Raw genomic sequence first — 16,791 nt, forward strand, 5'->3', positions numbered from 1 at the left:
GAAAGAGCCCATCTCTGCACCCAGCTACCTTTCTTCATTTAGAAATTAGGTCTTTCTTTCTCTGCCATCTGTGGTTTCTCCAGCCCCGGCTGCAGCCACTGGCCATATAAAACTTTAAGAATCTTTTTCTACAAGCACAACTGACTTGATGTATATTTTACATAAGCACAAATTATTCCATAACATATATTACAATGGGGCTGCGGAGATCCCCCTGCAGGTCCATGTGGATGCAGAGATCCCCTGCAGGTCCATGGGGAGGCAGAGATCCCCCTGCAGGTCCATGGGGATGCAGAGATCCCCTGCAGGTCCATGGGGATGCAGAGATCCCCCGCAGCCCCTGGAGGAGCCGGGCTGGAGCTCGGCGATGCCGAGAGGAGGCTGTGAGCCCGCGGGCAGAGGGGCCCCGCTGGAGCAGCCTGTCCTGGCAGGACTGAGCCCGTGGCACAGTGACCCACGCTGCAGCACTCGGAGGGGGCTGTGCCCAGGGGATGGACTCCGCTCCGAGAAGTTCCTGGAGAAGTCTCGGCCGGGAGAGAGCGCAGGGTGCAGCAGGGAACGACTCCTGTCCCTGAGCAGAGGGAGAAGCCCCGGGGGATGAGCTGAGCATGGCCCCATTCCCTGTCTCCTGCCCTGCCGGGGGAGGAGGTGCAGCTGGGAGCAGGGAGGCGTGGGGAAAGCTGCATTTAAGGCTCTGCACTGACTTCTCCTTCTCCTGCTCCGAGTCTTTGGAGTTTTCTGCCAGAAATCTCTCCCCTGCCCCACCCACCCACAGGGCTTGGGGCAGGTTTCCCTTTTCGGGGGAAATCAAAGCGAAGCACTGATGCGCTAACGAGGGGCAGGAGAAGTGAGGCTCCTGGGCTTCCCGCAGAGGCGGAGGCACGGGAGGCGCAGGGCCGGGAAAGCCGTGGCGGGAGGCGCGGAGAAGTTTGTTTGTGTGGGCAGCTCAATCCCGGCTCGGGCCGGGCCCGTGCCGGGGCTGTTCCTCATCTCCGGCTTTCCCCTCACGCAGCCCGGGGGCGCCGAGAGCGCGGGGCGAGGCGGGGCCGTGCGCAGAGCCCGCCCCGAGCTCGCTGCCATTGGCCGCCGGTGCCGTCAGTCGCGGTTGCGGCGCGCTGATTGGTGGGAGCGGGGCGCGGCGCGGCCCCGGCGGCGGGCTGAGGGCGGCCGTGGCCGCGCAGCGCCGCCATTGGCCGAGCGGCTGTGCGGGCCCGGCAGCGGCGGCAGCGGCCGGAGCGCGGTGAGGCGGCGGCGGCGGAGCTCGGAGGCGGCCCCGGCGCAGGTGGGAGCCGCGCTGGGCTCTGCGGGGGCTCGGGGCTGGCTGCGGGCGGAGGGGGCGGCAGGGGGCTCCGGCGGCTCGCCGGTGCCGTGTCCGGCCCGTGCCGGCCCCGGGCTGAGGGCGCTGCGGGAGCGGCTGCCCGCGGTCTCCTTCCCGCCGGGGCCGGGCAGGAGCCGCTGCCGGAGCAGCGCTGGCTCGGCCCGGCTGCTGTGGGTAGGACAGAGGGGCTGCCCCGCGGCCGGGAGCGGGCGGGGAAATTCCCGTCGCCGGAGGTTCGTGTGCCCGGCGGAGAGCGAGGAGTCCTGTCAAAGTGACTTTATTGCCGAGCAGGGGCAGAGGCCGTGGGGCATTTGCCGTGCGCTCTCTGCCGTGGCTGTAGCCCGCAGCCTCCTTTTTATCCTCATTTTCCCGGCCGATCTCCCTCTGCCTTTGCCCACCGGCTGAGTTCCTTGGAAGGTTCCGACTTCCCGATGCGCCTGGAGCCTGTCCTCGTTAATGTGCACCCTCCTTTTGTAGAACAGCCGATATTCATGGCTCTGTTAAGTCTTTGTTCTTCTCCTCGAAGTTCGGGAATGTAGCGGGACTTTGAGCAGCTCTCTGGGTCATTTTCTAACATTTACTGGAACTGATTGTTTCTCCCCTTATCTACAAGTGCCCGGCCCTATCTCCAGGCAGATTCACTCCTTGACTCTGTTTTGTTCTTCCCAGGCCCTCTTTGGTTTTGGGATTATTCTCGGTGCCCTCATTCCCTGTCCTTTTGTAGCCGTTTGTGGATCAGGAGGCCTGGCTGCCACCTGCATGCCCTGGCTCAGCTGCTGGATGAGCTGCACTGCCAAGGTGCGGAGCATGGTAAAAAGATGAGAGTTGCTGCAGCACAGAAGAGGAGAAGCAGCATTCCTTTAACCCCTGGTGTGCTGGGGAGCCAGGAAAGCGTGTCCCATTCTCATCCTTTCCATGTTTGGACCAATACATAAACTGCTCTCCTATTTCCTTTCTTATCTTTTTCAGCACTTTTCCTTTGTCATCTCTTTGCCAACAGCAGTTTGAGTAATTTAGTTTTCCACAAACTCCTGCTTTTTCTGCTAAGAGATAATCTGATCCCATCCCCTGGTGAAATGTTGTGTTCCTCATTTCAGTGGCTTGGTCGGCAGGAAGGTCAGGAGCTGGAGCTGTCTGGTTGGTCCTTATTCTGAGGACAGCTTGTAATCTAATGATGCCATTGAAATGATAAATGGGTTCTCTGTCTCCTTATTTGATTTTGTGAAAAACGCCAGTCACTTGGTTTTTAAAATGTTAGAAGTTTAATACTAGTAAAATGGTTATAAAAGTAGGAATACAATTAGACTAATAAAAATTTAGAGTTAGGACAATTGCAAGACATTAAAAAGCAAAGACTTGCAGATGTCCGGATGCTCTCTTGGGCACTTAAGCCACAACAACCATACCTTGTGAATAAAGGAATCACCCCTAAAAAAATACACTGTTGCATATTCATATATCCTTCATGGTTATGCATACATTTTATTTAAAACAAGAAACTCTGTCTGTTTTATGTCAGCTGTTTTTTTTAATCCCCACGGCATCCTCCGGTCTGAGCATGGCCTGAAGAAATTAACTTCTTCTAGTAAGAAATCCATAAATTGCTCTTGTCTGGAGAATTTAGGTGTTCCTTGAGCGAATTTAGGTGTTCTCATTCCTTAACCCCCCCCCCCCCACACACACACACACATGCATGTTTTCTCTTTTAACTACTAAAGCTTAATTTTATCTACAAAGCTACGTTTACCGTACTATTAAAATGTTCATACAGCACAAGTTATCAATATAACATAATACATATAGTAACTATCTGCACAGAGCCATATAACATGCATTTTTCACAAAATCATTTTGGTTCCCAGGGGCTGGTCCATGGTGTTGTAGGATTTGTTCTGGTGGCCGTTCATCTTTTCCCCATGTTTGGGCGCTCCCTCAAGCTGGGGCTGCATCAATTGACCATTTTTTTTCTTACTCCTTCATCATATACTTGAATTCCAACTGATTTCCCTGAACTTGTTCTAGCAAAACCCCCAGTGCTCTGATACACCCTGTACAGCACAGACAGTGACAGCAGATGTTGGAGTGGGCAGAGGGATGATCCCCCCCTTATTTTAGTGAAGTTTTCCCAACATTCTCCATTTGCTGTTTCCCTTTGCAGCTTCATCAATTTCTGTTGCAGAGTCAGAGATCCTCAGCATGGGCTCTGCCTTCAGCTGTGCAGATTCCATCTGTGCAAGCAGGCAGAGCTTGGGGTGAGGGGCAGAGGGAATCAGCCAATTCCTGCCCCAGGCAAGAAGAGCCAGGTACATTGTCCCCAGTTTGCCCCAGCAGTGTTAATTTGCATTTCTGAAGCTCCTCCTGGGTGCCTGGAATGCAGCTTCTCTTCCACAGCAGCCTTCAGCAGCCTCAGTTGTGCCCCCCCCACAACTGCTGCTTTTTTGTTTTCCTTCAAATCATCTATTTATTGTTTATGAGTTAAAGGGTCACCTTTAAATCTCATCTAGTTTTGAAAATTTTGAAAAACTCTAATCACTTGGTTTTTAAAATTTTAAAAGTTTAATAGTAATAAAATGGTTATAAAAATAATAATACAATTAGAGTTAGGACAATTACAAGACAAAAAGAGCAAAGAATTACGGATGTCCAGATGCTCTCGGACACTAAGTCAAGAAAAGCTTGACTTGTGAACAAAGGAATCACCCTTAAACCAAGACACTTGTTGCATATTCATACATTCTTCATGGTTATGCATACATTCTGTTCTAAACAAGAAACTCTGTTGTATGTCAACTGTTCCCTTTAATCCCCTGGCCTCTTCAAGTCTGAGCAAGGCCTGAAGAAATTAGCTTCTTCTGATCAGAAGCCATAAATTCCTCTCCTTTGGAAGATTTAGGTGTTCTTCAAAGGGAGCATCTCATTCCTAAAAAGAAAACTCCCCCCACATACATAATCTCTATTTTAACATAATGTTGTAACCTAAAACTACACTTAACACAATATGTAAGGGAATTAATACAGCATAACTTTCTAACATGACACATATAATATTCATTGTAACGTTTGCGAAAAGCCAATCATAAATATGCATTTTTCACAATCCCACCTCTTACTGCTCAAGCCAAATGATTTATAAAGAATATTTCCTGTCCTCTTGCATTCTTTGGACTCTGTTGGTAATCAAATAAAACATGGGATTAAACAAAGAAGAAATATTAAAACACTTGTAACACATAAAAGGAAGAATCCTAATTTCTTCCACCATCCCATTCTCAATACATTACCCCACCTGCTAGTTTTTAACGTTATTTTCCCATTTTTGGACTGATACCTGGGTCATAATTTTTTTCTGATATCCTTTGTTTTTTCCAGGATGACAACCTCATTGCCATCTATTTTCAACAATCTGTACACCCCATTCTTTAGCCAATAAATAGCGTAAAGCCAACCTATTTTAATGCACTGCAGGTGATGTTTGGCTTTGCAGACTCCATATTAATTCCAATGCCTGAGCAGCTTTGTTTATTATCTTCTCTATAACTGCTTGGAGTCATTTAATATGACTCAGGATATAATTTGGGGTTAACACAGAGCTAGACTGCTGTACTTGTTTTACCTTTTTTTTTACTAATTGTCTCTTTACCGAATCTTGGACTATATTTCTAAGATCAAATGTAAAACAAATCCATCTCTCTCCTTTTGGACATTCCATGCCCCAAGTATTACTACTTTTTCCTAAGTTCTTCGTAATGTGATAATTTTCCCCCTTTTTCCTGCAGATACTTAATTTGGACGGGTTATAACAGTGGCTGTTGACATGGGTGTGTGTAACAAAAAGGAACTTTGGTTTCTTTCCATGTGATACTTTCTGTAGCATTTGTGACACGATCTTGCTGCTATCTCAGAAGGGAAAAGACAACAAATGAGAGACAGAAACAGGAATGACAGAGGTCTGGCTTGGCTTATACCCCCACCTCCCCTGCCTGGGGGGCTGCTGCCCATAGCAGGTACGTGTGATCTTCTCGCTGGTGAGTACAGTGCTCAATCCAGGCTTGCCCTCTGTTTCCCTTGTCACTCCTTTTTTACTCATTTCCAGGCAAATTGTTTTTGACACCTTTTAACTGTGGTTTTCCACCATTCCTCAGGTATCTCTCAGTCCACAGGCATTGATAATCCCCATCTACAAAAGCAATTTATTACTTCAGTTTTTGAGGTCTTTCTGTATAGGGGATTGATTCAGTACTCAATACTTCTTGCCACGAGAACATAGATTTTGTGAGCTACAATGCCAATTATTCTCATAATTTAAACATTCACTTATAACCCAGCTGCCATGTCCAATATGGGGATGAATCAAATAAAGTATACAGCATAGTATTAATGGCAATTTCCCTTCTTGCCTGTACAAGTCACAGGCTAAGGCCAGACTATCAGAACTCTTTGACTCAAACACTCCCGATCCTCCTGTTTGAAGTGGCAGTGTTCCTCTGCCAAGGAGGTGTCGGAGGCGTCTCAGGGCTTATTCAGGCAGGGCTTAGAACCAGTGATGCAAGCTTTGCCTTATTTCTCAGTTAGGTGTTATTCTTTGTACCTGCCTTTGGTCATTTGGGTCTTCCCAAACCATTACCACCCAGTCCTGGTTGAAAGTCAATTTGGTATCACCCAGTTTTGATGTGATAGTCCATTCCTCACGTTTCTTCACAAATTCTTTTATTTTGCTGGCATGAATTCACCCTCTTTTCCATGGTTGGGATTGCTGCTTTAGTAGTACCTGGAAAGGACTTCTTAATAACACAGTGTTAAAAGAAAAACAATACTGCATTAACTTTCACCATTAGTTTTCTTCAAAACTTTCTGGGTTTAACTAAAAACTTTTTCTATAGCTGCTTCTTCTTCTTGTATCCAGCTGTGCTAATTGCTGCAGAGGCCAATTCTTCTTCTTGTGAGCTATAACTAGTTAAATAAAAAAAGACTAGCCCAAATTTAACACAAGATGTATCACATCTCTTGGTTTTTTGCTTTTTAGGCAACATCCAACTGTTTTAGTCTTACAGACCCATTCTTCAGAACAAAAGCCTCCTTTCCTTAACAACAAAAATCAGAAGGAAAAAAAAGAAGTTTTGTTTAAAAAAATAAAGCACATTGTGAGAGTCAGCTATCTCTGCTTTGATCTTATCTCTATTGGAGGTCCAGCTCTCCCTCTTTTTCACAGCTTTGCCTTTGACTGTACTTCCTCACTCCCCTCCCCTTGTTGTCACTCTGTCTAGCAGGAATGGGGGAGAACTTACAAATAGCTGCGGTATGGGAACTTTGGGGCGTATTTCACTCTTTCTCTTTCTCTCTCTTTCCCTTTCTCTCTCTTTCTCTTTTTCTCTCTTTTTCTCTCTTTTTCTCTCTTCTTCTCTCTTCTTCTCTCTTCTTCTCTCTTCTTCTCTCTTCTTCTCTCTTCTTCTCTCTTCTTCTCTCTTCTTCTCTCTTCTTCTCTCTTCTTCTCTCTTCTTCTCTCTTCTTCTCTCTTCTTCTCTCTTCTTCTCTCTTCTTCTCTCTTCTTCTCTCTTCTCCCTTTCTCTCTCTTTCGCTCTCTTTTTCTCTCTTCACATTTCAACATCCACATTCCAATATCAGTCCACTTTCTAACATTAGTCCTACATCCTGGAGAGGTGAGTCTGCCAATCACCTCTCCCTCCTTTTTCAACTTCCTTACAAATTTAATTACTTTTGTTATGTGTGTTCTGCAGGCCTTTAATTCACGGCACCCTCCACCAAGGGCTACCAGCTACCCACAGCTGACAGTGCTAAAACTAAAGACTTATTTTGCTGTCACAATTTTCCATTCACAAGCTTGAAAGGGTTTAGGAACAAGGTAAACAAAAACTTACTTCTGAAGTGATCTTGCCTGCAATAAAAAATTTAAGGCAATGCTTGTTAGTGCAATATAATTTGCAAAGAAGCCAAGGTTTGATTTGGGAAGGGCATCTGAGGACACAGAGCATGAGTTTTACAAATCTATAATTTGAAGAGGGAATAGACAAAATGTGGATACAGTGGGGGAGACAGCAAGTAAGGAATTTATCTCTGCAATACTCTCTTTTTGACTGCCAGGAGACACTCTCTGAAGAGGTTCTTACAGTACAAACAATAACTGGATGGGAAGAGGCACTCTTGAATTTAAGCTTTGGTGTCAAAGTAGGAAACTGCCCCTGAGCACTGCAGTGCTGGAGCACCCTGCCTGCAAACTCACCAGAGGCAAGCCACTGCTGCCACGCTGCAGGGCTGCCTGCAGCACAGAGGGAACCATGGCCCAGCCCTCCCTGCAGGCCTGGGTAATCCACACAAGGAATCACAATTGCTTCATAGCTCTCTAACTCATTCAAGAAATAGGAAACCGTAGTAAACAGAGATCTCCCTCACCATCTTTTTCATATGTGTGTGTCACACACCCACTGTGATGCTGGAAGTAACAAATTGTTTACATTAGAAGATACTGAAACTTTTTCTTCATCTAGCTTTGTAGTTTCCCTTTTCTATATGTAGCCACCTTCCATTGTGGGAAAAAATGAGCCCTATTTTTTTACAAGTGTTTTGTATGCACAATTTTATTTGCTGTTCTAGATACACTGCAAGTAGTTAGCACTTCCAGAAAAACTAGCAAACAAACAAAACAAAAAAACTAAGAAAGCAAAACACATTTGGGTACATGAAAAAGGACTGGTTGGAAGGAAAATTGTTTCTCATTGACCTACCAAGCAGTTGGTGTTACCTTTAGTTTAACTTTACACACTGAGAACATGATTGAACAGTCTGCATTGACTCAAATTAATAGCAGGTTTTGCTATGTTACAGGTGTAAACTAGTTTTTCAATCCTAGAGTACAATAAGTTATGTATTTCAAGATAAAAATCACAATGCAAATTGGAAGAAATTTAGTACTGCATGAGGTGTGCACACAATTAATTTACCTCTAGAAGTCAGTTTATGACTTTCCTCTACTAGGATTGCAGTAGCTGCTATAGCTTGAATACACACTGGCCAGCCTTGATTTACTGGATCCCACATCTTTGATAAATAAGCCATGGGTCTCTTTACTCCTCCCCACTCTTGAAACAAAACCCTATGAGCTACCCCCTTTTTTTCATTTACATACAAATGAAAGGGTGTTGCTAGTGAAGGTGAGCTTAAAGTTGATATTGGGGCTAGTTTTAACTTCTTTTTTCTTAATTTTTCATTATCCTTTTTGATCCATTTTATATCATCTCCCTCTGTCACTTTTTTTTATTCAAAAATTTTACTGCCTGTGTATATCCTTCAATCCACAATCTATAATATCCCAATAATCTGAGTATCTTTCTGATTTCCCCCTTTGAAGAGGGAGGGGGAAGGGATAGAATCCCTGTGTTTCAGTCTGGGTTGAGCTTCCAACTACCCTTACTAAGCAAGTGTCCAAGATATTTTACCTCTGATTCTACAAATTGCAGCTTCCCTTTTGATACCCTTAATCCTTTTTCCCCAAGAAAATTCAAAAGCTTTATAGTAGCCTCTCTAACTTCAGCTTCAGCTTCCCCAGAAAGTAAAAGATTATCCACATATTGGATAATTTGTATTCCAGGGGGAGTGGGGAAAGTTTGTAGTATTGTTTCTAAAGCTTGTCCAAATAAGTTTGGGGATTCTGTAAGCCCCTGTGGTAGTTTTGTCCATCTTAATTGCTGTTTTCTCCCAGTTAGTGGGTCCTTCCATTCAAAAGCAAAGATAACTTGCTCTCCTGGGCTAATGGGCAAGCCCAAAAGGCATCTTTAAGGTCCACTACACTAAACCACTGATGCTGGGGAGGAACTTTACTGAAAAGAGTATAAGGATTTGGTACCACTGGATAGCGGGTCTGAGTTCTTTGTTAACCTCCCTTAAGTCTTGTACCAGTCTATAGCTCCCGTCAGGCTTCTTTACTGGGAGTATTGGGGTATTATGGGGAGACATACAAGGTTCTAATGTCCCATCCTTTGTTAGTCCTTCTATTACTGGCTTTAAACATTCCCGTCCTTCTAAAGATACAGGATAGTGCCGTACATGTATGGGACAATTTTTTTTTCCTCAGTTGTAATCTTTATGGGGTCAATATTTAATCTTCCCCTATTTCCCTCCCCAGCCCAAACTTCCTTGTTAATTCTTCTTCCATCCTCCTGGCCTAGTTTTAAAAGTCTAGCTGTCATCTTCCCATCTTCTGGAACAACCCCTATTCCTAATTTCACCTGTAAATCTTCTCCCAATAATTTGCTACCTGCCACTGGGACCAAGAAAACATCCCTCATCCAAAATTTAGTTTCTCCTTCTATTACCACATTTTTAATAACGGGTACTGTGAAACTCTCTCCTTTTGCTCCTGTTACTATTACGGTATCTTTGCTTACACTATAACCTTTTGGAATATTTAAGAGAAAGGTTAATTCTGCCCCTGTGTCTACCACAAATTCCAATTCTTCTTCTTGGGGACCCACTCTTGAAATTATCTCAGCATTCCCCACCTGGACCCCACCTGCGCCCCCCCTCGGCCCCATGGCCCCGCGAGGGGAATTTGGGGAGGTGGGAGTGGGGCAGCGCCAAGGCCGGGCCCCCCCGCGCTGTCCTGGCGGGAGCGGCTGCAGTGGGGACCGAGTGCGGGCGGGAGCGGCCGAGAGCCCAGCGCTGCCCCAGCCCGACCTGCCCCAGCTCCATCCCTGCCCCTGCGCTGGGATGCTGTGGGGCTGGGGGGAAGAGGGAGCCGGCAGTGGGTGCTGGGCCTGGGGGCAGGAGGAGAAGGGAAGGAGAAGCAGGGTGGAGGAACAGAATGGTCATAGGATGCAGGTGGCAGGAGAGGGTGGGATTGTGCAGGCGAAGGAGGAATGTCAGGAGGAAGAGGATTGTGAGTAAGAGCAGAGACACAAGAGGAGGAGGAGAAGGAGCAGAAAGAGGGAGCAGCAGAAGGTTCCACCCCTCCCTGTATCTGCAGCCTCCTTCCAGGCCCAGGAGCGCTGCTCTCCCCACATGCAGCAGGTGACTGTGGAGGGGGATCCAAGATTTTCAGGGGGTAAATCTTGGTGTTTCTGAGCTTTCTTGGGCTAAATGTTGGTGCTTTGGTTTTATGTGGCAGCTGAATCTTTATATTTTGGAGGAGGTTTTTGCTGACTTGTGATGTTTGGGGAGTTTTTGTCCTGTGTCTTGAAGTTTGTGGGATTTTTGGGCTGAATCTTGGTGTTTCAGAGGTTCTTACAGACACAAGATTCCCTATGATTTCCTGAGATGAACTTGGGCAAGGAGGCACCTCCAGTCTAAGGAGCTCTCCTTTTGTTTTTCGGTCAAAGCAGGATTTTTCATTCCCTGGCTGTGGCTGGATGGAGGAGGAGAAAAAGCCCCGAAGATGCTGCAGGAGGAGGAGCGGCAAACCCAGCCCAGGGCGCTGCAGGGAGGAAAGAGCCCCCCTGAGCCAGGAAGGCGGGCGGAGATCCAGGCGGAGCTCGGAGCTGGTGGAGAAGCGTCATGGCAGGGAGAAGCCCCACAAGTGCTTGGAATGTGGGAAGGGTTTCAGCCGGAGCAAAGACCTGATTAATCACCAGAGGATCCACACTGGGGAGAGGCCATATGAGTGTGGGGAGTGTGGGAAGGGGTTTCGGACCAGCTCCAATCTCCTCAGACATGAGTGGATTCACACAGAGGAGAGGCCCTTCCGCTGCCCCGACTGTGGGGAGGGCTTCAACCGCAACTCCAGCCTCACCGTGCACCGGCGCATCCACACTGGAGAGAGGCCCTACGAGTGTGGGAAGTGTGGGAAGGGCTTCAAAGACAGGTCTGGCCTGATGGTGCACCAGGTGATCCACACAGGAGAACGGCCCTATGAGTGCTTGGAATGTGGGAAGAGCTATGGGTGGGCCTCTGCCCTGAGAAGACACCAGGGCATCCACACTGGGGAGAGGCCCTATGAGTGTCCCCAGTGTGGGAAGAGGTTTCAGACCAGCTCCGATGTCCTCAAGCATGAGCGGATTCACACAGAGGAGAGGCCATTCCGCTGCCCTGACTGCGGGAAGGGCTTCAAGCACAACTCCCACCTCACCGTGCACCGGCGCATCCACACCGGGGAGAGGCCCTACGAGTGTGGGAAGTGTGGGAAGAGCTTCACCAGGAGCTCAAACTTGACCCAGCACCAACGGAGGTGCCACTAAGGGAATCCCTGTAAGTGCCCTGAATGAGGGAAGAGCTTTGAGTGAGGGAAGAGCTTGGAGTGAGGGAAGAGAGTGCAGGAAGAGCTTGGTGCGCTGCTGCAGCTCCATCCCCCATGGGAGGATCCGGGCTGGATGATCCCCAGTGACCCCCGTGGGGCAGAGCCCTGGTACCCCGGTATGGGGAATAAAACAGAGAGTAAAGCAATGGAGCTGATAAAGGGGCCCGATATCTGAGGCCTGACTGAGCAGAAACTGTGGGAGACACAGACACAGTTTGTCTCCCTGGGCAAGAAGAGGGGACAGTGGGGGGTGGCAGGGGTGTGACAGAGGGGATGAGGGGGTGACAAAGGGACAGAGGGGACAGCAGAGCCCTCCAGGGAGGGGACAAAGGGGACCCTGGGAGGACTCAGAGGCCACCGCAGGAGACCACAAGTGCCAGCAGGTCCCTGACACCTCCCCTGTCTCCTCCCCAGGTGTCCCCTTACCAGCTGGAGTCACTGGTGAATGTGGTGGCCACCCTGGGTGAGGTGGCAGCCACCGTGCCCGGGTTACAGAGGGACGAGCAGCAGCTCATGTCCCCAGAGTCCCTGCACGGGAACCTGAGGAACTTCACCTGGAGTCTCCATGAGACCCTGGAGCAGGGCGGTGTCACCTCCCTGGGCCACCGTGGTGTCCCCTCCCTGGGCCAGGCCCTGGCCGTGCTTGTGGCCACCCCAGGGGCCACCTGGGCCGATGTGAGAGCTGCGGCCTGGGCCTGGCAGGAGTTGGTGGTCAGGCTCGAGGACAGCCGGGCCCTGCTGGCCTGGGATGCCACCGAGCTCCGCGACGCCCGCTGGGACGCGGCCATCGCTGCCATCCGGGCCGGGGACCTGCAGAACGTGGCCACCCGCAGGAGGACGGCTGGGAGCAGCCTGGTGGCCACAGCCCAGCAGCTGAAGGTGGCCCTGGGCAGGGAAAAGAGGGCCTCGGCAGGGCCATGCACAAGGCCCAGGTGGCTGCGGCCACCAACGAGGCCGTGGGAGAGGCCGTGGTGGCCAGCAGCCAAGCCATGGTGGCCACCAGAAGGGGACATTGGGCACAGGTGGCCCTGGGGCCACTGGAGCGCTTGGTGGAAGAGTGTGAAGGAGGCAGGTGGTTCCCCGAGGAGCTGCAGCGCCGGCTCGGGGACATCGAGGCCATCCTGGAGGGGACAAAGAAGGCGTCCCCCGATGTCCCTGAGGCCTTGGTGGCCAAAGTGGCCGGGTTTGAGCAGCTGTGGGATGCCAGTGCCTGCCTGGGCAAGGATCACCTGCTGGGGACACTTGGGGACATCCACGACCTCCTCTTGAGTCCCTGTGGTGGCTCCGGCGGCCCCGGTGGCCCCAGCAGGCGCGCCCTGGCCCAGCGGTGCCAAAAAGCCGTGGAGGATCTCCCCAGGCTGCTGCAGCGATGGCACCGCTCTGATGCCATCAGGGACAGTGACATCCTGGTGGACAGCGCTGGCGTCACCAGTCCCCTCCTCGCGCGGGATCTGAGACCAATTCGGAGAATTTTCTGGGAATTTTCATGGGCATTGTCCCACATGCTGATGGGAGTTTCTGGGATGACGTTACCAGCCGCACCTGGGGACATTCTGAGAGCACTCAGAAGGCTTTTGCATTCCCCTGCTGCCTTTTGCATTTTCCTGTTTTTTCTGTTGGGTTTGGCATTTCTCTGTTGCCTTTTGCAGGTTCCTATTGACCCCCAGCATTTTGCTCAGGTGCTCATACTGATAATGATTATTGATAATTCCTTGCAGCTGCTCGCTGGCACAATAAAATCTCAGAGTTTGCATGGACAAGTCCAAGGCAGTGTGAGCTTTCTGCCAGGATTTGGGAATCCTTTACGAATCCAATTCTCACATCCCTGGGCCCCCCCGGTCCCGGCGCTGTTCCCGGGGGTCCCGCGGCTCTGGGGGGTCAAAGGGGAGGGGGAGGAACCCCCGTGATGGGTGGGGGGCACAAAGGGGGGTCCGGGCCCGGTGCTCGGGGGGTCGGGGGCACTGAAGGGGTGCGGGTGCGGTTTTTGGGGGGTCCCGGTGCTCGGTGAGGGGGGGTCAGTGCTCAGCAGCGGGGGCTGTCCAGGGACCCCCCCGGCCCCCCCAAATCCCAGCCGGGTGTGAAAAACAAAGTTCACTAAGGGATTACTAAACAAAGTTTAATCAGGGATAAAAAAGGGTTTTGGGGCTGGCCAAAGAACTCGCCCTCAACTTAACCCTTCGTTCTCCGGATCCGGTTCCACTGCAGGGCCACGAACACACTCCTGAGTTTTGACATTATTCAAACACTCCCAGGAGGTTTGGGTGTCCCAGGAACTCGTGTTTGGGTCTCACCTCTGACTTGTCTGCAGGACATTCTGTAGATTAAGTCGATGTTTTTGATTTCTTCTCATGGTTCCACCCTGTTGTTTCAGGCCCCCTGATAAATTCATAAATTCTTCTGAGCTTTGTGTCACTGGTATCACCTGGTGAGGCTGGTCCACAGATGTGGGAAACAACTGAATTGCTTTACACCTGAGTCAGTCACACAAAAGCATTTTAACATTACATAGTCTCTATTCCAGTATTTATTATTGATCTATTTAATGTTTATCTATTTTTAATATATTAAGGCCTATGATATAATATCTTTTTATTACTCTAGCAGTAAATTTGTTATACGGTGTACACATAAATGGATTGATTTTATTGTACCAGCGAGCAGCTGCAAGGAATTATCAGTAATCAATATCAATATCAAGTACCACAGCAAAATCCTCGTGCTCAATAACAACGTGCAGAAGGCAATACAGAATTTCAAAAGCCGATTATTCTATTGTCATTTATAACCCGGCTCTGCTGCAAGGCACCGAGGGGCTCATTCAGCCCCTGACCCACCGCCACCCCCATCAGTGTCCCCAGAGCGTCCTCAGAATGTCCCCAAGTGTCCCCAGTGATGTCACCCCAGGAATTCCCATCAGCATTTGGGACAATTGCAATGAAAATTCCCAGAAAATTCCCCGAATTCGTCTCAAATCCAGTGTGGTTTGGGGAGGGGGGAGAAGTGACAGCAGCGATGTCCCTGAGGATGTCACCGTCCCCGAGACGTCACAGCGGTGACATCGCTGTCCCTGCAGCAGCCTGGGGATGTCCTCTGTGAAAAATGCATATTTTATGGTTGGCTTTTGCAAGTATTAAATTGAATAGGATTTGCATTATGTTACATTGATTAGTAGTGCTGTATTAACATTTTAATGGTAGGGTAAATGTAGATTTGTGGTTAAAACGGAGCTTTTGTGGTTAAAACAGAAACTCTGTGCGTGGGAAGAAAGGAATGAGGTACTTGCACCGGGACAGCAGCCGCGGGACACCGAAATCTTCCAGAGAAAAAGAATTTACAGCTTATTGTAAATGCAGGCGAGCCGGGGGGAAGAAATGACGATGCCTGACTCCAGCTCAGAAGGATGAATGGTTTCTTTATTAGAACTATACTAATATACATTAATATACTGTTTAAAGGAGATACTAAAACTACAAACCTGCTTTTTCTATTAATATACTGTTTAAAGGAGACACTAAAACTACTAACCTGCTTTTTCTATTAATATACTGTTTAAAGGAGACACTAAAACTACAAACCCGCTTTTTCTATTAATATACTGTTTAAAGGAGACACTAAAACTACAAACCCGCTTTTTCTAACTCCCAAATCTAACTCCTCACAACTCGTGACCCTCTCTGAGATTCCAGCCCCAGGTGGGTGGGATTGGCCCCAGGCTCAAACGATCCTCACCAGAACCCAACCCAGCAACCACCCCACAACAATTTGAGTAACAAATTGTTAAACAATTCTGCAAACACGTTCCACATACTAAAACAAGGAGCAGAAACAGAAATTGATTTCTCTTTCGTTTCCCTCTGTGCTCCTCTGTGGAAAATGCTGGGAGGCAGAGCAATGTGCTGCCACAAGGGCTCCCTGATTAAAGGAAATTCACTCTCCGTGTCCCGCTCAGCCCTGCGGGCGCCGCGGGATTGAGAAGAGGCTGCCACTGCTCCGGGCTCTGTGGCTGGACAGGATTGATGCATCATGCATGAGATCGATGAATATGCAACAGGCTGCTGCTTTTGGGTTATTCCTTGTTCAAGGCGTGGCTTTGGCAGCTCAGTGCCCGAACCATCCGGACGTCCGTAATCCCTCGCTTTTTATTGTCTTGTCACTGTCCTGACCTCATTGTCCACATTGTTATTGCTCTGATTTAATTGCTGGTTTTTTGCTAACTGTTTTATTACTAATAAACTTTTACAATTTTAAAAACCAACTGACTGGTGTTTTCCACAGTGCCCAAAAACATCCAGATGTCCAAAATTCTTCACTTTTTATTGTCTTGTCATCGTCCTGACCCTCATTGTCCAGATTCTTATTGCTCCGATTTAATTGCTATTTTTATAACTATTTTGTTACTAATTAACTTTTTGAATTAGTAAATTTTTAAATTTCAAAAACCAGCGAGTGGTGCTTTTCACAGTGCCCAAGAACTCCTGGATGTCCAAAATTCATTTTTTATCATCTTGTGGTGTTCTCATCCTCATTGTCCACATTTTTATTACTCTGATTTTATTTACTATTTTTTTTTACTCACTATTTTATTACTAATAAACTTTTAAAATTTAAAAAACAACTGATTGTTATTTTCCACAATGCCCAAAAACTCCTGGATGTCTGAAATTCTTAATTTTTTATTGTCTCATGGTGCCTGACCCTCGCTATCCACATTTTATTACTCTGATTTTATTTTTAAATTTTATTTTATTTTATTTCTTATTATTTTATTTTTATTTTTTATATGTCTTAATAATTGTTTTATTACTAAGAAACTTTTAAAATTTCAGAAACAACTGATCTGTGTTTTCACAGTGCCCAAAAGCTCCTGGATGTCCAAAATTCTTCATTTTTTATCATCTCGTGGTGCTTTGACCCTCATTGTCCAAATTTTTATTGCTCCTATTTATTGCTATTTTTATAACTATTCTATTACTAATTAACTTGTTTGAATCAGTAATTTTTAAAATATTTTAAAGAACCAGAACTGGCATTTTTCACGGTGCCCAAAAACATCTGGGCGTCTGAAATGATTTTCTTTTTATCGCCTTGTGGTGGCCTAAATGTCATTGTCCAGATTTTGATAACTCTGATTTTATTTTGTATTTTAATTTTATTATTTTTATTATTTTAATTTTTTATTTCATATTTTAATAACTATTTTATTATTAATAAACTTTTAACATTTCAAGAA

General features: G+C 47.6%; 1 protein-coding gene across 1 annotated transcript; it reads left to right on the forward strand.

The window, feature by feature from the left end:
* Positions 1–1,186: 1,186 nt before the first annotated feature.
* LOC146764030 (uncharacterized) lies at positions 1,187–15,816 on the forward strand. The gene is made up of 2 exons (XM_085565617.1): positions 1,187–1,282; positions 10,651–15,816. Exon 2 carries the CDS (start codon positions 10,678–10,680, stop codon positions 11,500–11,502), a length of 825 nt encoding a protein of 274 aa, XP_085421743.1. The 5' UTR covers positions 1,187–1,282; positions 10,651–10,677; the 3' UTR covers positions 11,503–15,816.
* The last annotated feature ends 975 nt before the right edge of the window (positions 15,817–16,791 follow it).

Source organism: Lonchura striata, chromosome 36 (genome assembly GCF_050655825.1).
Source record: "Lonchura striata isolate lonStrDom1 chromosome 36, ASM5065582v1, whole genome shotgun sequence".
NCBI lineage: Eukaryota > Metazoa > Chordata > Aves > Passeriformes > Estrildidae > Lonchura > Lonchura striata.

Excerpts from the sequence above, each read along its gene's own strand:
- LOC146764030 (XM_085565617.1), top strand. The coding sequence starts at position 10,678 with ATGGAGGAGGAGAAAAAGCCCCGAAGATGCTGCAGGAGGAGGAGCGGC.